General features: G+C 42.9%; 1 protein-coding gene across 2 annotated transcripts in view; it reads left to right on the plus strand.

Annotated features, from left to right (window-relative positions):
* The window catches only part of NALCN (sodium leak channel, non-selective), a 302,346-nt gene that overhangs the window by 219,844 nt on the left and 55,761 nt on the right, over window positions 1–26,741 (plus strand). For both annotated transcript variants that reach the window (XM_018056384.1, XM_018056385.1), the window contains one exon: window positions 9,676–9,749. In XM_018056384.1, the coding sequence (XP_017911873.1) occupies window positions 9,676–9,749 (74 nt within the window). The remainder of the gene's footprint in view (window positions 1–9,675; window positions 9,750–26,741) is intronic.

A 26,741-nucleotide genomic window follows, 5' to 3' on the forward strand; every position in this document is an offset into this window, starting at 1 on the left:
TCAGCTAACATGAGAGGAGGGATTCCCTATCACTGATTTTCTTTTTTGCTTAATTGTGTGATCCCTTTTGGTTTGGAATCATCTGTAATTTGTTTGCAGTCCTTGTTGTCGCTAGGTCGTGTCAGACTCTTTTGCAACCCCACGGACCATCGTCCACCTGTGTGTGCGTCAGCCAGCCAGTCGTGTCCGACTCTTTGAGACCCCGTGGACTGTAGTCCACCACACTCCCTTATCCATGGGATTTCTCTGGCAGGAATCCTGGAGTGGGTTGCCATTTCCTTCTCAGGGGATCTTCCTGACCCATGATCAAACCCGCATCTCCTGCTTTGGCAGGCAGATTCTTTACCACTGAGTCACCTTGGAAGCCCTTCATGTATATTTATTTGGGATCAAATGTAAATCAGCCTAAGGACTTCCCTGGTGGTGCAGTGACTAAGACTCTGCACTCCCAATGCAGGGGGCCTGGGTTTGATCCCTGCTCAGGGAGCTAGATCCCACATGCTCCAACTGAATGTCAATAAATAAATAAAAAGTTTTTTTTTTAAGTTAATCAATCTATATTATACATAATATAGAAAGATTTTGATCAAGTGTTTTCAGTACAGTCTCCACATCAGGTTTGAGAGAGCTGATACTAAAACTAAACCTACTTTTGAAATTTACATTTTGCTGTACTTTTAAAATATTCTTCCCTTTTGCATAAGTTGTCCTTACACATTTTATTTTCCTTGAAGTCTCAGTGTGTTATAGTTGGTGCTCCTGCTGATATTCTTGTTCTTTGGCTCTGAAGTTCAAATACAGTTGAATTGTAATTGGAGACCAAGGGCTGTTCCTTGTACTATCAGAGTGCTGTGGGTTTTAAATTCACAAACAGCTGTTTGGGTAAAAGCATCTGGCATTTTCTCCCAGAATCATGAATCCGCTCATTTTTAAAAAATGTCTGCAGATTTTCAGTCTTTGCCCTTCTGTTTGTATATATATATATATATATATATATATATATATATATATATATATATATATATATATATATATATATATATATATATGTTCCTGATTCCCCGGTGGCTCAGACGGTAAAGCGTCTGCCTGCAATGTGGGAGACCCGGGTTCGATCCCTGGGTCAGGAAGATCCCCTGGAGAAGGAAACGGCAACCCACTCCAGTACTCTTGCCTAGAAAATTCCATGGATGGAGGAGCCTGGTGGGCTACAGTCCATGGGGTCGCAAAGAGTCGGACACGACTGACTTCACTCGTATATATAATGGCCATGAGATCATTTTGCTTTTACCTATATAATCTAAATCTACCCAGCACGCACCGTGCTTTATTACTAGTGAGCGCTACATATTGTGCGTGCTCGTGTGCTGAGTCACTTCAGTCGTACTCAACTCTTTTCGAACCTATAGACTCTAGCCCGCCAGGCTCCTCTGTCCATGGGATTCTCCAGGCAAGAATGCTGGAGTGGGTTGCCATTTCCTTCTCCAAGGGATCTTCCCAACCCAGGGATCAAACCCAAGTTTCCAGCATTGCCCGCTGAATTCTTTACCACTGAGCCACCAGGGAAGCCCAGTTCTGTCCACATACATCTATGTGTGTGTTCTAACTTTCATGCCGGTTGTTTTCTTGAGATTCAGAATTTACATTATTGAAATAACTTAAGATCAGAAATCTTGACCCATCATCTAAAACCTCCTTTTTACAAAAGTCACATTTAAGACATTTTTCAAACCTTCCTGACTTGCTAGTACAATGATATTCACCTTTATGTACATTGTAATAGGTCTGTTTTAACCTTGCTACCACTGACACTAGTCACCTTTAATTTTATTTTTTCCTTTCTAAGCATAATGTCGCTTCTACAAAAAAAGTTTATTTTATGGAAAAAAAACATCTTGCCATGCACAGGATCTGTCATATGCACTTTGGGATTAATTTTCAGCTCACAGGTGCATGAAAAATTCAAGTACAGATAAATGAGATACCACCTTCAACCTGTATAATTTTAAGTAATTGCTTATTTCCAATTACTATATTTTATGTAGGAGACTTATTCAATAAAGTGGTTCATTACAATAATTATACTACACTTTTCCCGCAGAATGACATTCATCAAGGCTTGCTCAGTGGACCATGGTTTGGGGCTAATGGATGTGTTTTTATAAATGCTTTCCCACTTAATATCAATCTGTCAACATTTTCAAAGTGAGAAAAGAAAACTAAGACCTCTCAAACTTTTTCCCACTTAGCAACAGAAATGTATTGTTAACAACTTCAAAACAGAAAAGTTAGTTGAATGTTATAATATTTGTGGGTTTCTTTCTCAAATAAATATTAGTGGCTCCATTTTGAAGGTTACTACAGTGAAAGATGGTTCTTCAGATGGAGCACCCCAAAGGAATCTAATATTCCCTGATAGGCTTGTGTTTACTTCCAGTTGATTAAATAAATTAAATTAATGTTCCAGTTAGCTAAAAGTTGTGATGGATCCCTGATTTTAAAATTTAGTAAATGTGAAATATAAATTCTGTAAAACATCCTGACTCTAATGGGTTAGAAAGGTCATTGATCTCTTTTAATGCTTCATGGTTGTTATTCTGAAAGATCGATTATGCTTATATAGAACAAAGGAAGAATTTGGCTAGTTAAGATTTTGCATTAGGCGTTGGGACAAGTAAGAGCACGTTGTACGTGTAAACCAAATCTTTCAACTCAAGCAAACAATGTTTTCTTACAGTAGAGCTTTCAAAATGCTTTTTAATTTTTCTCTTATTTAATACTGCTTTTTAAATACTTTTAAAATAATATGATACTTTGCATAGACATCATGATATAGTAAAAAAACTGTCCAATCCAGAACTCCAATCATAATTCTGCAATCTATTATTGGAGTAGCCTTAGAGAACCTAACTTCTGTGAACCTCAGATCTCTCATCTGTTAAAAAACAAAAGAGAGAGAGAGAAAGAGAGATAATAATACCTACCTATGAGGAGTAATTTGAAGATTAAGTTTAAAATATGTAATATAGTACCTCACCATATGATCAAAGAGCCAAAGAAATGAGTAAGGATTTAGTGGATTTGAAATACTCCGTTTACCAGATTCATGTTATGACCATTTATTCAATTCTTCATTCAGTGACTAAAGAATATACATTCTGATTCAAGAACCCGTGAATGACTTACGGAGCATGACCACTTACTACACTATGAAGGAATTCTGAAGAGAAACCAAATCGGTATGTTAGGCATCATTTGATCAACGTATAATAAAGTTAGAAACTAAATAACGAGTATAAAAAAAAAACACAAAACACCCACGCATTTAGAAATTTTAAAACCACTTTCAAATAACTGAGGGAGTATGGAGAAAACCACAATGGGAAAAAAAAGCATCTAGAGCTGAAAAATAATGCATGTTGTCTATATCAAACTTGTGAGAGTAACTAAAGGCATTTTTAGAGGAAAAATCGTGGCCTTGAATGTATATTTAGTAAAGCAATAAGTGCTGACATTAACCTTCCAAGTACTTACCTCAAGTGTTTAGAAAAGAATCAACCAGCAACACAGTAAGGCAGCAGGGGAGAAATAATAAAGCTAAAAGCAGACACTAATTGAACAGGAGAAAAAGAATCAATAAAAGTGTCAATAGAACTGTGTTCTTTCAAAAGACTAATAGAAGTGATAAATCTGCAAAATTCAACAAGAGAAAATTAAGGAGCCTCCTGGGAAAGTGACAGAGACATTGGCATAGTTTCTTAATCTCCTATAATTCCCACATGAAAATAAACAGGGTGCCTATATAATACACCAAAAATCTATAAACAATATTTACAATAAACCAAGGTAAGCCACAAACTCCAGGTAAAAGCAGGTTCAGGCAAACTGTAGCCACATATTTTGCATGGTACCTTAGTCTGTTTGAGCTGCTATAACAGAATACCACAGACTGGGTGGCTTAAAAGGCAAAATTTTATTTCTCATAGCCCTAGAGGCTGGGAAGTCCAAGATCAAAGTGTCGGCAAAGTGAGCGTTTGCTCCTTTTCCTGAGTCAGAAGTGATTGCTTTCTTGCTGCGTCTTCGCCTAGTAGAAGTGGGAAGGACATCTTTTCCTGGTCTCATAAGGACACTCATCCCCTCTTAGGCACTCTATCTTCATGACCTAATCTAAACCTGATTGCCTTCCAAAGACTTCGCTTCTAATAGCGTCACACTGGGGTGAGGACTTCAGCGTATGAATTTGGGAGGGAGACACAAACATTCAGTTAGTAACATGGGATAGGGAGGAAGCCAAGGTTAGTTACAGGCATCAGATGTTTTGGGGAACAAGCAGATACCCTCTTCCTTCCACACTGAAGGAAAACATCCAGGAGTGGGCTCAAAAATAACAAGAGTGGTCAGGGAGAAAGCAGACCCAGAAAAAGCTGGTGCTGGCAGGAGGGAGTGGGAACAACCAGGAAATCCCAGAAATAAAGCTGCCTCATTTGATCACTATTTACACGCAGAAGAGGAAGCTCTGAAATTAGGAGAGAAATAGTGAAATACAGGAAAACAAGTTTTGCCTGAAAATGAGCAACCAAAAACCATCAAAGTCAAGTTCCATAAAAAAGTTACAAGTAAAAGATTACAAGTTAAAAGTTACAAGTATAAGATTATAAGGAAGACAGTGCTGTCCTGTGGACCACGAAAGCTGCCATAAAGACACTCACAATGAGCTCAAACAGTGCTAACTATCGTAAAATAAGTGAAAAGATGTTGCATATCGCATAAGGTTAGGAGAGCAACCTAAGTAAGAATTAGAAAAATTCATACATAAGATGCTAGGACTCAGGAAAGAACTGTAAATAAAAGCAATGAAGACTAAATTAGAAGGAGCATAACCTGACTGCCTACATCAGTTGATGCTTTAAGAGAAAAAGAAAGAGAAGGAGTGGCAATTGTAAGAAATCAGGAAAAAATGAAGAAAGAGATTGAAATGATTTAAAGGAAATTTGCAGACGGAAGAAAGTAAAACATGTCCTACCTCTGTATCTTAGGAGCCAAAGCAACAGAATAGAAGTACTCACATTTTCTGAAATACGCAAAGATTTGAAAGTATGTGTTGAAAGCATACATCATTTATCCAAAAACATCAATCGTGAATGACCAGAAATAAGACCTATTCCGGAAAAATTACAGGATCTTAAATTAAAAAAAAAAAAAATCGAGCTCCAAATAAACAAGTGATTTAAAAAGAAAAGAACATTTAGATTCCCATCAGCCTTTTCCGTAGCAATGCTTTGTGTCAGAAGAAAATAGAGTGACATATAGGGTGCTCAAAGACAGTGTCTGTGAGCTAGGTCTTTTAATAACTAAGAAAACTGACTTTCAAGGTGTAACAACGTAAGTAATGTATGATGCAAGTAATATTGTGCCCATGAGCCTTTCCTGAGAGACCCTCTAAAAAACATACTGCAGACAAGCATTACTCCCAAAACACTCTGCTGCTGCTGCTGCTGCTAAGTCGCTTCAGTCGTGTCCAACTCTGTGCGACCCCATAGACGGCAGCCCACCAGGCTCCCCCGTCCCTGGGATTCTCCAGGCAAGAACACTGGAGTGGGGTGCCATTTCCTTCTCCAATGCGTGAAAGTGAAGTCGCTCAGTCATGTCCGACTCTTAGTGACCCCATGGACTGCAGCCTACCAGGCTCCTCTGTCCATGGGATTTTCCAGGCAAGAGTATTGGAGTGGGGTGCCGTTGCTTTCTCCAAACACTCTGCTAGATTTCATTATTTCAGGTGCCTGTCAGAATCTTCTGCAGCCAGAAGAGGGCACTGCAGAGCAGCGTGGCTCCGAGTTACCAATGCTTAGAGCCTGTCCTTGGCTGAAAGAACTGTGCAAGGCTTTACTAAAGAAATCAAATAACTAGATCATCCCTATATAGGCCTTCTTTATTTGCAGAAAGAAACAACAGTTTCTACATACATGTCAAGGCTAACAGATATAGATACCTACATAGATCTATGTAATTCTCTACATCTGTATCTATAGAAGATCTAGGTATCTTTCTTCTGTCAAGAATTTCCCAAAGTTGAATTGAAGTTATTCTATTACAGTATTTATTCTTCCAGCTTAATCTGCTGTTAGTTATAAAATCAGTGCTCAGGGCCTCCTTGGTATGAATTAGAAATGTATTCTGACACTTTTATGTATAAAATAGGTAAGTAATAAGGATCTACTGTTTATCACAGGGAACTCCACTCCAGGCCCTGTGGTGACCTAAATGGGAAAGAAATCCAAGGAAGAGGGGATATATGTATACGTATAGCTGATTTACTTTGCTGTACAGCAGAAATTAACACAACATTGTAAAGCAACTGTACTCCAATAAAAATATATATATTTATTCTGTTTTGTTCAGTTCAAGTTTAAGACAAAGGAGATTTGGAGGCTATTTAGAAATCTTTTAGAAATCTTTGGGCTTCCCTGGTGACTCAGAATCTGAGCAAAGAATCTGCCTGCAATGCAGAGACCCAGTTTCGACCCCTGGGTTGGGAAGATCCCCTGGAGAAGGAAGTGGCTACCCACTCCAGTATGCTTGCCTGGAGAATCCCATGGACTGAGGAGCCTGATGGGCTACAATCCGTGGGGTCACAAAGAGTCGGACACGACTGAGCAACTAGTACTTTCACTTTTCTTTAGAAATTACAGGCAGTGAGGAAATAATTTTACAAAGAATAGAACAGATACTGTCCCCAATTTCTGCGAAGGTGTCTCCCAACATGAAGAGCACTGTTTTAAGTGTCAGCTGCCCCGTTACAGGGCCTGTAGCTGGGTGATTGCGTTCAGACCATCATCTTACACTAAGGGAAAGACACAGCCACGGCCTGGGCCCTTTCGTGACTGTGTGAACACCTTCCACTGAGTCTGCTGTCTCCAAAGGGACTCCACTCAATGTTCCTAAGGAGATGTGCGGTTAAATCAATGCCCCAAGTCACATGTCAGTTGAGGGGATAAAATTTAAGAAAGCTTTATGAGTTGATCATGCCAAGCAGGCTTTTGTGTGTTACCCTGAAAATGTAATTTTTCAACAAAAAATGACTTCCACTCTTGTTTCCTTGTCTATACGTTAATTTATTCTCCCAAGAATTCTAGTGAATAATGAAACCAGCTCCATTTTTCTTTACTGAGAACAGATGAGCATACTGGCTCTCCTCACATGAGAGAAACTGCCCGAGTGTTCAGCGGTCCTTCCTTTCATGCCGGGTCTGCCGTGATGTAGGAAAGTTCTGTCGCTTATGGAGATGTCGTGCAGGTTCTCAGTCGTGCTGAGATGACCAGTTCTTCCCCAGCTCTGGCCATATGGCTGGGTGGGTTGACATGACCGCATCTGTTTCCAGGTGTGTCTGCAGACTGGGGCCCCTGCCTTTTTCTGATAAGCTCACAGCCTTTGCTTCACGGTTACTCCCCTACATACAAACCTTCAAGTTTCAGACTTTCAAAGATGTGAACGTGTGTTCCCATATCCAGTCACGTACGTTCGCTCACGTGCTGGTGGGCATTGTCAGGCATGTGCACCCTCTACAAGTGAGTGCTTTTCTGCGCCTTGCTGTACAGGACTGCATAGAGTACAGTGGGGCAGTAGCTTATTTCTTGCCTGATCACTGATGCCAGCCCCTGTATGCCAGCTGTTGTCCTGCGCTACTGGACTTTTCAAGGTGCGTGCATGCCTGCTCAGTCGCTTCACTCGTGTCTGACTCTTTGCGACCCCATGAACTGTAGCCCGCCAGGTTCCTCTGTCCATGGGATTCTGCAAGTGAGAATACTGGAGTGGGTTGCCATGCCTGCCTCCAGGGGATCTTCCCAACTCAGGGATCGAACCTGGGTCTCCTGCATTGCAGGCGGATTCTTAAGCACTGAGCTACTGGGGAAGCCCCACATTTCATGGTACTATACTGTAAAGATTAAAAGTGTTCTCTTTATTTTTTGTGCTTGTTTCTTATGTAATATTTGTGTGAAATGTATTATAAAACTATTACAGTACAGTACAATACAGCCGATTGTGTTAGATGGGGGCCTCAGCTAACTTTGTTGACTGTTGTTCAGCTGCTCAGTCGTGTCTGACTCTTGGTGACCCCACGGACTGCAGCACACCAGGCCTCCCTGTCCTTCACCGTCTCCCAGAGCTTGCTCAAACTCATGTCCATTGAGTCAGTGATGCCATCCAACCATCTCACCCTCTGTCATCCCCTTCTTCTCCTGCCGTCAATCTTTCCCAGCATCAGGGTCTTTTCCAATGAGTGCACCTTTGCATCAGGTGGCCAAAGGATTGGAGCTTCAGCCTCAGCATCAATCCTTCCAATGAATATTCAGGACTGATTTCCTTTAGGATTGAATGGTTTGCTCTCCTTGCAATCCAAGGGACTCTCAAGAGTCTTCTCCAACACCACAGTTCAAAAGCATCAGTTCTTTGGTGCTCAGCCTTCTTTATGGTCCAACTCTCACATGCGTACATGACTACTGGAAAAACCACAGCTTTGCCTTTGGACATAGTCCAAATTTGTTGGACTTACGAACAAATTGGACTTATAAACGCACTCTCAGAACAGAACTCATTTGTATATAGAAGACTTACTGTATAACTAGGCTTTTGGAGTCTGGTAAGCAAGACCTCAGGTTCTGAGGAGCTCTTTATCTCCAGTAGTCACTAAAATCATACTAAGGACTCAGTAAATCTAACCTATTGATCAAAATGAATAGGGCTTTGTCCGAGTACTGTCCGTGGTCTGCGCTTCCCCTCCTTGTTCCCGAATCTCTCCAGGCTGCTGTGCCTCTGTCCTCTGCTTCTACCCATTTCCCACCCGCCCTGGCTCCTCTGTACGTGTCACCAATCACCTTCTGCAACTAGGAAGCTGAGTTTGAGTAGTGTGTCTTCCAGTTTGTACCCAACCTCCAGGATTGCTTTTCTCATCCTTCCCCCTGCAATAATTTCATCATTGCAACAGGGAAGAAACCTTTAAAGTTCATCTCATTTTTGTCTTCATGTCTGTAGGCAAAAAACAAAAAACTCCTAAACTCATCATTCAGATTAGGACTGGGTCACAGGCCCAGAACCTGAATCAGATGTGATGTGGGTTAGGGAACATTTTACTGAAAGATGGCAATAGGGGTCCAGCGGTCACTGCAACCTTGAATTCTTTGAAGACTGAAAAGCCTGTGTGGTTGGAAGGAGTGCTCAGTCATGTCTGACTCCTCGAGATCCTATGGCTGTAGCCCACTGGGCTCCTCTGTCCGCGGAATTTTCCAGGCAAGCATACTGAAGTGAGTTGCCCCTTCCTCCTCGAGGGGATCTTCCTGACACCGGGATCGAAACCGCATCTCCTGCATTTCAGAGGGTTTCTTTATCACTGAACTATCAGGGAAGCCAGATGTAAGGGCATTTTATTACCAGTGAGCACAGCCAGTGTGTTGCCCCCATAGCTGTGACATGTGGCTGGAAAAGCTTGTTTGCAATTATGTTCAAATAAAGTAGGGGTAGAAATTAAAGTTAAATGATAGAATCAATCATATGATGATGCTTCAGTGAAAACATTCATGCCTAGTGTTTTAACAGTGTAGCTGTTTCATGTATGTAATGATCTGTTGGTATGTTTCCCCTTTACTTCCTGAAAACTAAAGTCATACTCTTAATTTACAGCTTCGCAAGTCTGTCTTCAGCATCAGGGCAAGGAACCTTCTAGAAAAGGAGACTGCAGTCACGAAAATCTTACGGTAACACCATTAAACATTGATACACAATTAAACACAAGTAGGGTTATATGAAACCAAAAAAAGGCTGTTTTTTTAAAATAATGAACAATTTTCTGAGTATTCACATATACTTCCTGCTAGAAAGTAGGTTTGAGTAACTGTATGCTTAGAAATAATGTTAAACACATCATTGATGTCTTGAAAAAGTAATATTTTGCTAACTCAATTGGTCATTTTCTCTTTCATGCACTTAAACATAAATTTTAAGTACGGAGAATGGCAGAAAGATGGAAATAATTTCTCCTTACAAGTATTATGTCTTTTGTGATGTCTGAAGGACAAGTCACAATCTAAGGGGAAAATGGTAAAAGGGAAAGCTTTCTGTGTTTTTAGTTTGAGTCACAAAACCCAAAATTTGTATTCGTTGTCCTTCGAGAAGAACTCTGCCCAACCTGTGAAATGGGCGGCAGACTTCTGCTGCTGTTGTTACTTATCAGCTCTGGGAACAAGGCAATGAGCTAAAGAAACTGTAGCTTCCTCTCAATTTTATTCATGTGACCTATGCGTAAACCGAAGAATTCTGGTCTTTAAAAACACGTTCCGTATGTTAACTAATTGATTTTGTTTTGGCTTAGGATCCCTCTGTGTCCCATTAATAGGATGGGAGTGGGAAGATGGCGTATCATTGTTTAAAAAAGTCCTTAAAAAAATAAGTTAACTTATATATGCCTGCTGCATGCTTTGTTCCCAGTTGTGTCCGACGCTTCGTGACTCCATGGACTGCAGCCTGGTCGGTAGCCCCCCAGGCTCCTCTGTCCATGGGACTTTCCAGGCAAGAGTACTGGAGTGGGTTGCCATTCCCTTCTCCAGGGGATCCTCCCAACCAGGGGATCGAACCTGCATCTCCCGTGTCTCCTGAATTATAGCAGGTCCCTGAGCCATCAGGGAAGCCCTGACTTATTTATAGTACCTGTTAAGCATTCACTTTATGCTCACCTATATATGAACACAAATCACAAAATTAGGTCATAATTCATAAAACTGGATATTGTCAGGTGGGTTCATAGAAGCTTGAACCTCAATATTATGGAAGCTTGAATCTAAAATATTAAAGAGATAAATATGACATATAACAGGTCAGTTATTTCTGAAGTGTAGTAAAGTTGGGGTAAAGAGATGATTAAGAAGAATATGAATTTTTAAAATTTTTATAATTATGTATCAATGTTAATAAATTTAAAAGAATTAATACCACAATAAAGTGATTGTAATTTATTGATTTATATTTACTATGAGGGAAACCCCCCTCATCAAGGCTATGGTTTTTCCAGTAGTCATATATGGATGTGAGAGTTGGACTATAAAGAAAGCTGAGTGCCGAAGAATTGATGCTTCTGAACTGTGGTATTAGGGAAGACTCTTGAGAGTCCCTTGGACTGCAAGGAGATCCAACCAGTCCATCCTAAAGGAGATCAGTCCTGGGTGTTCATAGGAAGGACTGATGTTGAAGCTGAAACTCCAATACTTTGGCCACCTGATGCGAAGAGCTGACTCATTTGAAAAGACCCTGATGCTGGGAAAGATTGAGGGCAGGAGGAGAAGGGGATGACAGAGGATGAGATGGCTGGATGGCATCACCAACTCAATGGACATGGGTTTGGGTGGACTCCAGGAGTTGGTGATGAACAGAGAGGCCTGGCGTGCTGCGGTCTATGGGGTGGCAAAGAGTCGGACACGACTGAGTAACTGAACTGAACACGCCTTTATGTGTCCACTGCCTTTAATGCCCTTTCTACCGTCTGTGGCTCAACAGTTCAGTCATTAGCTATTGAGATGGAGTTTGCATTTCTGTTATTTCATTTACCTTCTTGATTTGGGAGTGATTTTGAGAAGAGGGAAAATAAATGGTGACTCTGAGCTGCCATCTTTACTGCAGAAATCTCTTCTATTCTATGTCTTTTGAATTTTTACCTCCCTGGTGGCTCAGACGGTAAACAGTCTGCCTGGGATGCAGGAGACCTGAGCTCAGATCCCCTGGGTCAAGAAGATCCCCTTGGAGAAGGGAATAGCTACCCAATCTAGTATTCTTGCCTGGGGATTTCCATGGACAGAGGAGTCACAAAGAGTTGGACGCAACTGAGCAGCTTCCACTTTTGCGTATTACCTTCCAAAAATAAATATAACTGATTTTTAGTAACAGCATTCTTAAGATGTTTAGGATTGGTGGACCCAGCTGGGCAGGGTCTTGGCCAGAGTCTTAATGAGAACCAATTAGAACCAATTTGAACCAATTAGAGTCTTAATGAGAACCAGTGAGAGCCAGTTCACACTGGAACAGTATGTCCAGTTGATGACCTGTTTTCTAGAGAAAGAAAATGGTCCTTTAGTTTGTAGTTCGGATGAGTGGATTTTCGAAAAGTTCTTGAAGCTAACAGTGAAATTGCTTCTTGGTTATGGCCTTAAATTCCTGGACATTCATTTTCCTGGAATGAATATTCAAGTCCTATTAATGGAGGGGTCTTGGTTCTTAGTACTGATATTGAAGCTGTAGAATTACCAGGGTTCTCACCTAGCAGGGAACCCACATTTTCAAATATGCATCTTCTGTTTGAAACAGGATCTGAGTTATTCTGGCAAAGAGCATGCTGTATACCTCCCTATGAACAGGAAATTCAAGTCCACAAAGAAAAAAGAATTTCAGAGAGAGGCTAGAGTGTTGAATCAGTGGTGGGGTCACCAGTGATTTCTACATATTATAATCTGTATATAATTCTACATAATCATCTTTCAGTTGTATTTTTCTATTTATTATTATTTTTTGATATTAATGTGTGCTTTGAAAATTGAAATGAACTTCTGGGTATGTATAGGAACACTTTGATGAGAAACAAAAAATAGGGCATTTTAACAGAACTTGAGAACACTGTCAAAAGCTTAAATGCAGGTGATTCACTTGGCATTAATGGGCCAGACTTACCTGGACAGTCTTGTGAGAAAGACGATGGCCCTAAATTATAAAATCCAAGGTTGCTATTAAATTCACTCTTGTTTTGACTTTGTGTACACTGTTCAGCTCCACTAGAGAAAGCTTTCTTCAAAAGGCAGTGACCTTTATACCACATCAGATGAAATCAAAACACCAGGCAGTGTGCTTTCAAAAGCATCACCCCCTCTCCTGAGATTTCTCTAATTCGAGCCCTGAAATTGAGCAAAAATGCATTATCATTCCTGTGAGGCTGAATGCATCGAGAAATGTCAGAATAAAATAATTAAACATGTTTCATTATTTTAGAAAGTTCCATCCTTTTGCCGCTCACTGTCAGTATCTCTTTAGCTAGGGATGGAATCTTTATAACCTCTCTGAGTGCTCAGTATGGTGTGATTTTTGTAATGTGACGTTTGGATCTATGACATAATTTTCTTTTCCATACACTGAATTAATATGTTTAAAATATAGTTGAATGCTACTTACTGTTGAAAAACTAAATATATTTAATGACTTATTGGGTCAGTTTTTCTCATCACTTTTTTCAAAGTTTATTCCCTAAATTGTTCCTACACTGAAGTAATGGATATTTTAATATAATAAAAATATACCAAAACTGAGTAGTTTCTCTCTCTCTCTCTCTCTCTCTCTATATATATATATATATATATATATACACACACACATTTTTTTTCGATCTTTTGGCCACACCACACAGCATATGGGGTCTAAGTTCCCTGACAGGGATCGAACCTGCACCCTCTGCATTTTGACCTCATAGGATTACCTGAGCATGTGTATCAAGTACTTACTCAGCAGCCCTGTAGCCAAAATAAGTAAGAATCCTGGCTCCATGCCTTCTGGATGTCTGATATTGGGCAAGTTGCTTATGTCTCTGCACCTCTGTTTTCTCATCTCTTAAATGAGGTCTGTAAATTTATAGCCGCTGACTTATAGGAGAGGGTTAAACAAGCTGGTATCTGTAGGTGATTTTCCATTATTGGCAACAAGTTAGGGGAAACCCACAGTTGCCCCTGAGGGACAAGCAACTGACAGCTACCTTTCAAAGCTGATCTTCCAGGGCCTGCTGCAGAATGTCTGCTGTTGTCCAGCACAGGCCAGATCTGGGACATAAAATGCTTTTGACACATCAGTTCAGTCACTCAGTCATGTCCGACTCTTTGCGACCCCGTGAATCACAGCACTCCAGGCCTCCCTGTCCATCACCAACTCCCGGAGTTCACTCAGACTCATGTCCATTGAGTCAGTGATGCCATCCAGCCATCTCATCCTCTGTCGTCCCCTTCTCCTCCTGCCCCCAATCCCTCCCAGCATCAGAGTCTTTTCCAATGAGTCAACTCTTCGCATGAGGTGGCCAAAGTACTGGAGTTTCACACATCAGTGTACTCTTTTTCCAGGTTGATCCCAAAGTTCTTGCTTACCCAGCTAGAAGCAGTGTACTGCTGCAGCTCAGTTGAGAAGCTTCCCTGGTGGCTCAGTTGGTAGAGAATCCACCTGCAATGCAGGAGATATAGGTTCAGTCCCTGGGTCAGGAAGATCCCCTGGAGAAGGGAATGGCAACCTACTCCTGTATTCTTGCCTGGGAAATCCTGTGGACAGAAGAGCCTGGCAGGCCACAGTCCATGGGGTCGCAAGAGTCGTACATGATTTAGTGACCAAACCACTGCCACCAGCAAGCTTTGCTAGACTGGCTAACATCTTTAGGGTATCATCAGATCATTTGTTTAGTTCATTTCCTGGATGCTTATTGTCGGATATAGTTGTGAACTAACAACAGATTTCTCAGCCCAGGTTAGCATCCGCAATAGCCAACGGGAACTCCTGGATGCAGGGAACTGTGATCTTTGTAATGCCCAAAGGGAGGCTGTGAAAGTCTCCATCCTGCTTGGATGGGCCAGGGAATAAAACAGTCCTGTCTCAGAAGTGGGGCACCTACAGAGGCATTGGCAAGGAAGCCTAGTCAAACAGGGAGACCAGCATCCCACAGAGAGGTTTGGGGGTGGCCTCAGGTGTTGGTAAAGTGGAGCCTGATGGGCTTGGCAGCCAGAACAGTGACAGTGAGCAGGATTTAATCGAGATCGTTGGTTCAGAGGGGCTGGTGCCCTGGGCGAGGGAGCAGCTGAACAGAAGGTGTGACTGCCAACATGGGCACCACGGGCAGACCAGGGACCACTGGGGCTGGGACACCATGGCATCGTCTTCTGCAGGGGTTGTAATTTCTGCCTGGAACCTTCTGTGTGCACACAGCGTTGGTGCTCCATAACTTCAGGATGGTTGAGGGCTTAGCTGGGGTAGGTCCTTCCTGGGCCGTGGGCTTGGTGAGGTATTCTCTTGATCCACTGGCATCTCTGAGGGTCTTATTCTCCCAGCTCTCTCTCCCCAAGGGAGATTAACTGACATCTGGACTCTTCCCTAGGATGTGAGCATCTAAGTTTTATTCCCCTGGAAGGGGTGGCAAACCTGATTTTGAACCGATGGAGGAGATCACGGAATTTTTAGAGGAAGAAATTCAAAGTAAATCCCAAAGATTCCCTCCAAAGTCCGCCTGTCCCTGTGCACTTCGCTAGCTGTGAAAGCAGGGGGGTTGAGGAGAGGGCAAAGAGCCTCTTCATCCTCCTCTGCCTTGTCTTGTCTAGACTGGAGCTGCCAGTCCTCTGAGCAGATTCTCGGGGAGTCTAAGAGCGCTTCGCGATGCAGAGCACGATGTCTTATCCCTTTCCCATGGCGTGTTCTCCTTTTCAAATTATTGTTTCATCTGTTAGCCCAGGAGTTCACAACTTCTGGGTAAGGTCACGGGAGTTCTGTGCAGCTCCGTGCCCTGGGCACAGCTCACAGGGCGTGCACAGCATCCCCGAGAGGATGTGAGGACCGTGCACGTCCCAGAACCCGGGGCCAGACTTGCCAGAGCTCAGTGAGACCTGCTCCAGCCCCTGAAGGGTGCGGTGCGCCAGGAAGACCCCGCAGACAAGAGGAAGCGGGCTGAGACTGGTCAGCCTGCCGACACCGCGGCAAAGTCTTATAACCATCGTTAGCAAGAATAACCTGAAGTTTTAAGGAAAGAGGGTATGGGGCATTAGTGCACCCTTTATTAATTAAATTGAATTATTACTATCTGATTTATTAAATAGATGTATTAACGTATTGACTATGTTTAGAAATACATAGACTTTTAGTGTGACTCTATTAGAATTGCCATTACACAGTAATCAAATATTTCATGTAAATATTAAATACTATTGTAAATATTTATCTGTGATTTTGTTAAGTCTGCCTAACCATTGGCTTTCCTTACGAAGATTTTCCTGGTACTCAAAAAACTTGTAGACTGGTTGGAAGACCATTTGGAGATACAGAGACTACGTAAATGGGTAGAAATTAGCTGTATTCAGAGAACAATAAACTAAGGCAATAAGATATGTGGGAGACTTCCCTGGTGGGCCAGTAGTTAAGACTCCACACTTACACTTCAGGGGCTTGGGTTCAATCCCTGATGGGGGAATTTCTGTATACCATATGGTGCAGCCAGGAAAAGTAGTTAGTTAATTTTTTAAAAAAGAATCCGTGGGTGCATGCATTTGAATAAAACATAAAATAGTGAAAATTTCAAGGAGGCAAAATATAACTTAATTGAAACAATATATTCTTGTTTTGTTTGCTTTTACCAACTAAACTTTCCTTGCTGCTGCTGCTGCTGCTAAGTCGCCTCAGTCGTGTCTGACTCTGTGTGACCCCGTAGACGGCAGCCCAGCAGGCTCCTCCGTCCACGGGATTCTCCAGGCAAAAACACTGGAGTGGGTTGCCATTTCCTTCTCCAATGCATGAAAGTGAAAAGTGAAAATGAAGTAGCTCAGTCGTGTCTGACTCTGTGCGACCCCACAGATGGCAGCCCACCAGACTCCTCTGTCCATGGGATTCTCCAGGCAAGAACACTGGAGTGGGTTGCCATTTCCTTCTCCAATGCATGAAAGTGGAAAGTGAAAATGAAGTAGCTCAGTCGTGTCCGACTCTTTGCGACCCCATAGACTGCAGCCTATCAGGCTCCTCCGTCCATGGAATTTTCCAGGCAAGAGTACTGAAGTGGGGTGCCATTGCCTTCTCCCCTTTCCTTGAACTTTGAAAAATGTTTTCAGATATGATTAACATATGTATTAGTTTCAGGTGTACAGCATAGTGATTCTAGGAGGTTTGTATACACTATGAAATGATCACCACAAAGAAGTCTAGGTAACATCCATCACCTTACATAGTAAAATAATATATTCTGTTTTTCTAGATAGTACCTGATTTGTAGTAATCAAAATATATTTCATTGACATAGTATATGATTTGTAGATTACTTTCAGATAAGCCCCCAAAATGATTGTATTAATACTATGGATTAGGAGAGCTACTATTAAATTTTACCCAACAGATGTGGGAAGATATTTTGACTAGGTTTTCTTTTACTGGTTTATCATTGATGGGTAAAGCAGCAAGTAATAGAGGAAGATGCATATCTCTAGAAAAATCAGTTTGAATGGTTTATGCAACATTTGGCAGATTTCATTTTTGTTATTAAAAAGCGCAGCCTTTGCATAGCAGTTGACATTTTTCTGAATCCTCAGCAAGGTTCACCTCACAGTGAATGGTACAGGGTTTCAGATATTTTATTTGCTGAATTTCAATAGATGCACTAAAGGCATGGGTTTCTCAAGAGGTCATTTTCCTTCTCACGTATGGTATCTGTGTACGATAAGACTTAAGGCTTCTTTCGTTTTTCAATCTAAAACAGTGAGGTTCTGGTTGTCGGTGTAGTTGCATGTCTACGTATGAAAACATTTTCTTGAAAAACACAAGATTGGAAGGAACTAATTCTCTGCAGCTATTGAAGAGCTGTCCTGAGGACTGGGCTGACTCACTAAGGAGCTGGATTTTTTCAGTATGGTATAAACTATAAACCTATAAATGCAGCTCTTCTCTCATTGCCGGAGGCCAGGAGCGAGGCACTCACCGTTGGCTTTAGCATTGTGGAGGCAGGTGAGAGTCCTTCCCAGGAAGCATTCATCTGTTCCCTTCCCAAGTTCTGGAGCCGTGGTTTTACATCATCACCCCTGAAGGACTCTCTCTCTATTCTCTCTGGACGTTGTTGCTGTTGTTCAGCCACTCAGTTGTGTCCGCCTGTTTATGACCCCATGGACTGTAGCATGCCAGGCTTCCTTGTGATGTCCTCCAATGTCTCCCAGAGTTTGTTCAAACTCATCGCCATTGAGTCGGTGATGCCATCCCACCATCTCATCCTCTGCCACCCCCTTCTCCTCCTGCCCTCAATCTTTCCCACCATCAGGGACTTTTCCAGTAAGTCTCTTGATGTGACTATCTTACGTTAACCACATCTGATAATACTTTACAAGGGGGCCCTCAGATTCAACGTTCTGCAAAGTTACATAGCCATGCCTTTAGATGGTAATGACATTTAATACTGGACACTTAATACCAAGTAATTTAACTTCTCTATAATGTATGAAAATAATTTGAAGACTCACAGGCCTCTGTCTTTCATTATAGAGCATACAGACTTTTCCCATCCCGTGTCCGGGAACATTAAGAAAGAAGATGTGGAGACAGCTAAGAAAGAAACCAAGGACCCCCTGCTACTGTCTCTATAAACAACTCGTGGTGTTTAAAGGCTAATAAAGCCCCAAGATCTCTCTTAGAAACATCATCTTTGGGCCAGTCTTAAAATATTTTAGATGGAGACATGTCAAGAAAAATAGAGACAATTTCTTAAGACACAATTCTCTCCCCTCGACCTCCATAAAAGATTTTATATAAATATATGGCTGTCATATAAGGGGTAATTGAAATTCCACAGCACAAAGGCAAGGCGGAGAAGGGCGGGGGGGTGGGGGAGTCAATCTTTCATATTTTTTTTTCAAAGGCTTGGCAAGAAACCAGGGGTAATATTTTTGCAACTGGGAGTTCGTGTTTGCTGAAGAATATTCCCACGTTTGAGTCATCATCAGGGGTCCTAGTCTTGTTTTACTTTCAAAGGTAGAGAGGGCGGAACGCTAACCCCAGCTGGGAGAAGGAGCATGCCCCCCTGTCCTTCTCCTCCAGGGAGCAGGGATAAAGGGATTACAGATGCCTGCATAATGGAGAATTTCCTCACTCAGACAAGACAAAAGGCTTCATTATTTTTCACCAGACCCTTGAAGCCTTGTGCCTTCTAGTTCCAGAAGCCAGGCAAGCTGACCAAGTGTTTTGTTTTGTTTTGTTTTTAATTTTAAGCCCACAAAATGGAGTTTCTAAGAACCCGGGCTTCAAGGACTTGCCATTATGAAGGGATAAAGGAAAGATATTGAAGACCTTCATGTCACAACTCTTAGGGTCTCCCCCCAACCTGGATGAGCCAGACTGTCCCTGGGGATCACAGTGTGTGTCTTCAACACCTGAGCATTGTCTTCCTTCCATGCAACCAGAAGGCATCTAAATCCTTATGGAAAATGTAAAGCGGCAAAATAGAATTGAAATGAATCTTCGAGTACTTTTCCTTCAGACTAGGTTTTTTCCTGAGTAACTTCAACAATGGATGCATCTAATTTCTTATTGGTAAAAGTGTAACAGTCTCAAATTCCTCCCTTATTTACTATTTTGATTTGGCCGTAGATTGCTGTAAGACACGGTATACGGTGACCTTGTTCCCAGTGATGGTTTGTAAGTTTCTCTTAGTAACTATTTCATAGAATATAGATAAAGCTTTATAAGCTTTCTACTTGCAAGGAACACTGTCTGATGTCCAACTCTTTGTGACCCCATGGATTGTAGCCTGAGACTCCTCCGTCCATGGGATTTTCCAGGCAAGAGTACTGGAGTGGGTTGCCATTTCTTTCTCCAGGAGATCTTCCCAACCCAGGGATCGAACCCAGGTCTCCTGCATTGCAGGCAGATACTTTACCGTCTCAGCTACCAAGGAAGCCCAATGAATGAAAAAAAAAGTAAAAGTAAATGATTAAAAAATAAATAAAAGATTAGTAATATTCTAACTTGAGATCAAATTAAGAGTATTTAACGTCCCCTTTCAAACGCACAGTTCAAACACATGCTCTTTTGTTTGTGATTATTTCCATGCTTCGTGAGCATAAAAGGATCAAAAAAGAAATGAAAATATTTGATCTTTACAGATGTCAAGGTTCGTTCATTTAACAAATGTTTGTTGAGCACCTACTGTGTACAAGGTGGAGTCATCAGTGACCAGCCGGGTTGTCTTGGAGCTCTTTGGAGCCCGGCGCATATGAGGATCGGCAGGACCACGGAGAACGATATGGAAAGCGAGGTCCCTGCTGGTGGAAGATGGGACCTGGAGGGGCTCTCAGAGGGAGACATACAGGACTTTGCAAGTCAAGCTGAGCTTTGGGTCTTCATCTTTCTCTGAGGAGCAATAGGATGCGGAGGATTTTAAGGCAGTGATGATAATGGTATTCATTACCTATTGTGTTGCAAACTACTCTACAATTAGTGATTTAACCAGCACGTGGATGAACTCACAACTTTGGTCAAGAAGCTGGGCATGTGTTGCTTTCTGCCATGTATCAGCATGACTCAGCCACAGGTATACGTGTCTCTCCTTCCTCTGAAACCAATACAGTATTGTAAAGCAATCACCCTTCAGTGAAAAATAAATAAAAATAAAAAAGGTAGGCATGGCTTCTTGGGGTCTCTGGCTCTGGGTCTCTCGCAAAGCTGCAGGCATTTTCAGGGGAATGGGAGCATCCCCTTCCTAGCTCGCTTGCACGGTTGTTAAGAAGGCTGTGTGCCTACTGGGCTCTTGGTGGGAGCCCCCTCATCTCTTAGGAGGGGGGTCCCTCCTTAGAGCAGCTCTCAGCATGCTGCCTTCTTCCTCGAGCAAGTGAGAAACTGCAGAAGGGGGAACCACAGTGTCTGGTGACCTCTTCCATCCTTTCTGCCTTCTGTTCGTTAAAAGCAAGTCTCTTAAGTCCTGCCTGCACTCAAGGGGCTACACAAAGGCAGGGAAACCAGCGTAACCAACAGTGCAGTCTGGTTGCTCGCCACTCAAAAGCCAATACAGAGGACGTGCGTGCGTAAGTGCTCAGTCGTGTCTGACTTTGGACTTTCCCAGGAAGAATACTGGAGTGGATTGCCATCTTCTTCTCCAGGGAATCTTCCCAGCCCAGGGATCAAACCTGCATCTCCTGAGTCTCTGAATTGCAGATGGGTTCTCTATCACTGAGCCACCTGGGAGGGCAATATAGAGGGCAGGTTGGTGGAAAGGAGAGTTTGTTTTATTTTGGATGCCAGCAGCTGGGTAGGGAGTGGGTGTGGATTCTGTCCAAAGGCTGATTCCTCCCCAATTCCAACATCAGGGGGCATGAGCTTCTATAGAGAGAAGGAGGGGGCTCCACACAACAGCAGCAGTCAGCCCTTGAAGTCGGTCATCGGTGGTCTGAGCAGCGTCGTGTTGATTGGTTTCAGTCGTTAATCTTCAGTTCCAGGGTCAGTTTGTTTGCATTTCTTGAGGCCGGTTCTCAGAATTGGGGCAGCTTTTGGACACGATTTAGCAACGGAGAACACAAGCAGTCACATCACAGCTACCGTCTGGTCACGCTGTCGCTCACTTCTCCACCTGGCGGGCGTTTCAGTATCTATAAGACAACTCACAGGATATGGCTCAGGATATTATCTACACCACTGAGAAGGAACTAAAGGTCCTTGACTGTGCTTAATGACTAAATTATTCCTGCTTGGTCTCCTTGGACTGTTCCCCTTTGTTTCTGCGTGTTCTCACTTCTCTGATTAAGCTTCTTCCTTGGCTAAAGTTTTTCCACAGACCACAGACAGGTGGAGGATGGGCAGCAGGGGAGGCCACAGGGTCCTGCCCCGCATCGCCAGGAAGTGGGGACCACCGTCACGCCACGGATGGCCACCTCAGACATCACTTTGCCTGGGATAATAATACATTTGTGGAGACCGGTTAAGAGGCTGCAACTCTGGTCCAGAGAGTGCATCACCATTCACAGTCAGAAGAGAAAAGACTTACCATCCAACGCAGATGTCCATCAGACTTGCTGTCCTCTGCCTCCGCCCGCTATCAAATGTTTCAGCATCAACCGCGACATAGGACAAGACAGAAGAGTCGGTAACGGAAATTGAAATTTAAATCCAGCATCAGAGTTCCCAAAGCACTTGCATATTCATAACCCTGCTTGGTCCTTCCCGCTCCCTATAAAGTCAGTATTCTCGTCCCCACATTTTACACATATGGCATGGAGACTCAAACAAGACACATCCCTTGCCTGAGGTCCCGTAGCTCGTGAAAGCTGAGGTCAGAAGTGTTTGATCCTAAACCGTGTGTTTTTGCAAATCATCTTCTCCGTTAAGTCTCCAGGCAAAGGCAGAACTTTGAAGCCCCTCTGTACTGCTGGGTGGATTTGCTACTCTGAACCTGAGACTAGCAAGTTCTAGGTCCTGCCTCCCCCACTACACACACGCGTGCACACACACACACACACACACACACACTCATCTCTACTCTCTGTACACCCCCACCTCCCCCTGTCTTCCATCAGTCCCTTCACGTGCCAGGAACTTTGCTTCTAGGAATATGAGTTTGAGTGATAAAATGGGCTGTGAAAAATGCACAGTCTAGTAAGGAAAGTAACTAATCCCGTAAGCATTAAATGACCAAATGCTGTAAGCATTAAACAAGCTTGGTTAATAATGTGGCTACAGGAACATGGAACATCATCCTTTCATACTTTTACCCCAGTGAAATATTTATTTCTCACTTGATGTTACTTATCAGAACCCATTTATTTCAGAGTTTGTAATTATATGACATTCATGTCGAAACTCAATTTGGTAGTTCATAGTTTGGATGACAGTCCATGCTTACACATAATAAAATTGTATTTCTTTTTAAAGATAGTAAAGCAGGCTTTTACCATACTTTTGGGTGAACCTTGGCCCATTGCATTAGAAATTCTGTAACCTCTTAGTAGCAGCTGATTGTGCCAGATGGCAGTGACTTTTCTACCAAGCTTATTGTTTTCTTGAATAACAAAATATTTTACGTGTATCAAAGATGGTGACATTGGCTTATGCGTGAAGCTGTTGTATTTATGCAGAAACATCCTAATGCTGCAATCTTTGCTGCACCTGCTTCAAAGCCCAGGTGTTGTCAGGGCATCCTTCCCCACGCCCTTGCTCCCAGCAGCCCCTCTCTCCCCCCAAATCCATAGCCTTCTCTCTGAGTTTCTTGCGTCATGCACAAAGAACCCGGTTTGGGCATCTAGTCGCTTTGTATTGTATTCCATTTTGTGGAAAAATTCAAATGAAGTTTTTGGCCAACTCAGTATATAAGGTTTTTCCCATATATTTTCTTCTTTTATATACTTTTTATTTACTTATTTCTGACTGAGATGGGTCTTCTTGCTGCACGGGCTTTCTCGTTGCAGCGAGCAGGGCTGCTCTTCACTGTGGTTTGCAGGCTCCTTACTGGAGTGGCTTCTCTTGTTTCGAAGCACAGGCTCCAGGGCACGGACCTGAGTAGTTGCAGCTCACAGGCTCTAGAGTGAAGGCTCAGTAGTTGTGACTGTAACTGCTCTCATGGGCCCCACAGGCAGACAGGGACCACTGGGGCTGAGACAAGCATGCTCTGTCTGCCCATGGGATTTTCCAGGCAAGAATAATGGACTGGGTTGCCAGTTCCTTCTCCAGGGGATCTTCCTGATCCAGGGATTGAACCCGCGTCTCCTGCAGATTCTGTCAGGCAGATTCTTTACCGCTGCGCCACCTGGGAAGTCCAAAAAATTTTGCCTTCACCCAATTTACTTTGGCCACCTGATGCAAAAAACTGACTCATTGGAAAAGACCCTGATGCCAGGAAAGAATGAAGGCAGGAGGAGAAGGGGGCGACAGAGGATGAGATGGTTGGATGGCGTCACTGACTCATTGAACATGAGTTTGAGCAGGCTCCGGGAGTTGGTGATCGACAGGGAAGCCTGGCATGCTGCAATCCGTGGGGTCGCAAAGAGTCAGACACTACTGAGCAACAGAACTGAACTGAATTTGCTACAAATATGGCCCTCAGTATTCGGTAAAGAAACCCTAGATTTCTCTCTAGAGTTTCCTAGTTCAAAAGATGCTGGACCTCCTCAAGGGAAAGAACAAGATTTCAGAACATTTGGCCTAAGAAAAGACTCCACAAGAGGACTGACTGCTGGATGGAGGTGGAGGCTGTTGAGCTTCATTTTGGTACTAGAGGTGGGGTGGGATGCTGGGGTGTGAGGCTGGCAGATGGTGGCCTGAAATGCCAAAGGGGACCATTATCGCCAAGACACAAGGGCCCATCTGCCTGATTTCACTCTCCTTGGATCTCGTGGGCACCTTGTAGCCCCGGGGAAGGAGGAGGAACGTCAACAGCCTGTGCTCAGAGAGCAAGAAGAGTAGCAGAGGCCTCTCGCCCAGCAACCGGAAACCACAGAGGCTGATGCTCTGAAGTCCCTTGTTACCTGTTTTAACTGATCCAGAGTTTCAGAGCATTCTCTTCTTCTTCTTTTTTTTTCCATCAGTATCTAGTTTGAAATACTTCCGGCTAACAGTGTTTATAACATAGAAGGAAATGGCAGGAAAAGGATATTAAAGCAAATGGTTTCATATGTTACATTTAAGTGGCCCTCTTAGTCTGATTAAGTGCGGGTTTTCTGATTGCAGGATAGAGCTAAAAACCAGCCCCGTGACCCTAGCCTGGATGAGCGAATCACAGAGAAATGAAAGATTCACCTATGGACTGCAAAGCTGCATGTCACATGCACGACTGAAACGCCAGCCTTTTGAGTATTCTTTTCTGAATTCTCTAGATCCAGCAGGAAAGAGAGAGCTTGTCATCAGTCAGAGAGGAAAAGGGGAGTCACTTTCTCCCTACTGCTTCAGCCATGCTGTTGGAGGGGATGGAGGACGAGATGTCCTGGGGGGAGGGATTGTCTCCATGGAGACCTGCCTGTCCTGTTCAATCAGAGGAGGGGGTCTCTGCTGTGGTCCTGACTCTTCTCCAGCAAGGATGCCCAGGCATCTTCAGGCTGGGCTACTGGGCCCAGCAGTTTTCTTTTTTTTAATCACAGGTGTCTTAAAGCCAGTTACATTCTACGTATTTCAAACATCAAGGACAGCCAACGCAGAAGGGTATTTTATAATCAAGTTGTATGTGTTGTATATCTAAGACCTATAGGTCTCAGCCACTTTAGAGGAGAGCCTTGGGATGAAAAATAAAAGTTAACTAAGAAAGTGGTTGAAGGTTAAGGCTTGATGGTTTACACGAATGACAGGGTCCTGTATATGCCGGAATCACACCGTTCTCCAGGTAGATATTTTTCAGAATGCCGTCATAATTTTCAGGCCTTTATCCAAAAAAATAATTCTTAATATACATAATATGAAATCATCCTATACCTTTGTCAACTCAGCTGAACTTACAAATGCATCTTCCTCTTGACCTCATTCGAGTCCTGGAAATAACCATATGTGTGTGCTAAGTTGTTTTAGTCGTGTCTGACTCTTTGTGACGCCATGGACTGTAGCCTGCCAGGCTCCTCTCTCCATGGGATTCTCCAGGAAAGAATACTGGAGTGGGTTGCCATGCCCTCCTCCAGGGGATCTTCCCAACCTAGGAATCGAACCCAGGTCTCTTATGTCTCCTGCACTGGCTGATGGGTTCTTTACGACCAGTACCACCTGGGAAACCCAGAAATAAGCATCGTCTCTATATTTCTTTGGTGTTCAATAAAAGTTTAATTCCATCTCAAAGTTATCTGTGTAATTGATTAAGCTAAGAAGAGTGATTTGGGGGCCTTATTTCCTGTAATGCATTGACATTCATTACATGTGTATTGCTTCTCATAGCGATACACATCTCATAGCGATTGTATTCATCACAGTTATCTTCACTGGCATCAAAAGTGGTTTTTAAGTACTTGAAAATACACATGGTATCATGAAAAATGCTATTTTAAGTATGCTGAATAGACATAGGTCTTTTTCTCAAAGGTCTTAACTCCAAGACAGACAGTAATGATGTGATTCAAAGCCTCTCTGGAAATTCACTTTGGGAACCATAAATCCGACCGTGTTCTGGAAAGCAGTGCCAGAAGTCTGTGGGTTCTGGTTTGAATACCTGTGGTGTCATAAGATTTGCCTGTTACAAAACCGCTGCATTTTAAGTCTATGAGTTTTCTTCAACATCAAGGTCTTTTCCTCACTTCTGGGGTGAGGAAATTAAGCCCAAAGGTCACTCAACTCATTGATGACAGTGTCACCTTGAAACCAGGTCTCTTAACCCTGGAATTATTTTTTTTCCACTCCACTACTATATCAAGGGACTTCCTGTCTTTTCCAGTTGGACAGAGCTTCCTGAAGAAGCAATGTTTTCTCTCGGACTCATTACCTCACAGGTGTTATCCCCCAACTGTCTTCACTCATTAGCAAATCTGAAATTAACACAGGCCTGGTTATGGTGTAAAGAGAACATGTTTTTAAAAGCCTTCAGAGTTTTGTGACTGCAAAGAAAGTGGTCACCTATAAGCCACAGGCTTTAAAGCTGACGTTTCTCTAGGTATTTATTCCAGTTTTAATTACTTGTCCTTTCCATTACTTTTTTGCCTCTAACTTTTCACTTTCTTCTTTTCCTAGCATTCTGCAAAATCTCCTCAAAACATATATTCCATCAGCCCAGGAACCTGGGTTGGACAAGTCTTTCCCTAGGGGCTTTCATTAGAAACCTCCCTGTCTAAATTGAAAACCAACATCCAGGGTACCCAGGGGAAGGCTGGCCCTACAGCTTACAGAATCTCACTAGAGGCTCTCCTATTTGCGGGGGGGGGGGGGGGGGGGGGGGGGGGGGGGGAGGGGGCGGAGGGGTCTATTTGTTTTTCAGCGCTTTCTTGTGCTTATGACCATTCTGTTCTGAAAGTGCTCTTGACACAGAACCTAAAGCTCATTTTCCTTTTTGACGATGT

Source organism: Capra hircus, chromosome 12, assembly GCF_001704415.2.
Source record: "Capra hircus breed San Clemente chromosome 12, ASM170441v1, whole genome shotgun sequence".
Taxonomy (NCBI): Eukaryota; Metazoa; Chordata; class Mammalia; order Artiodactyla; family Bovidae; genus Capra; species Capra hircus.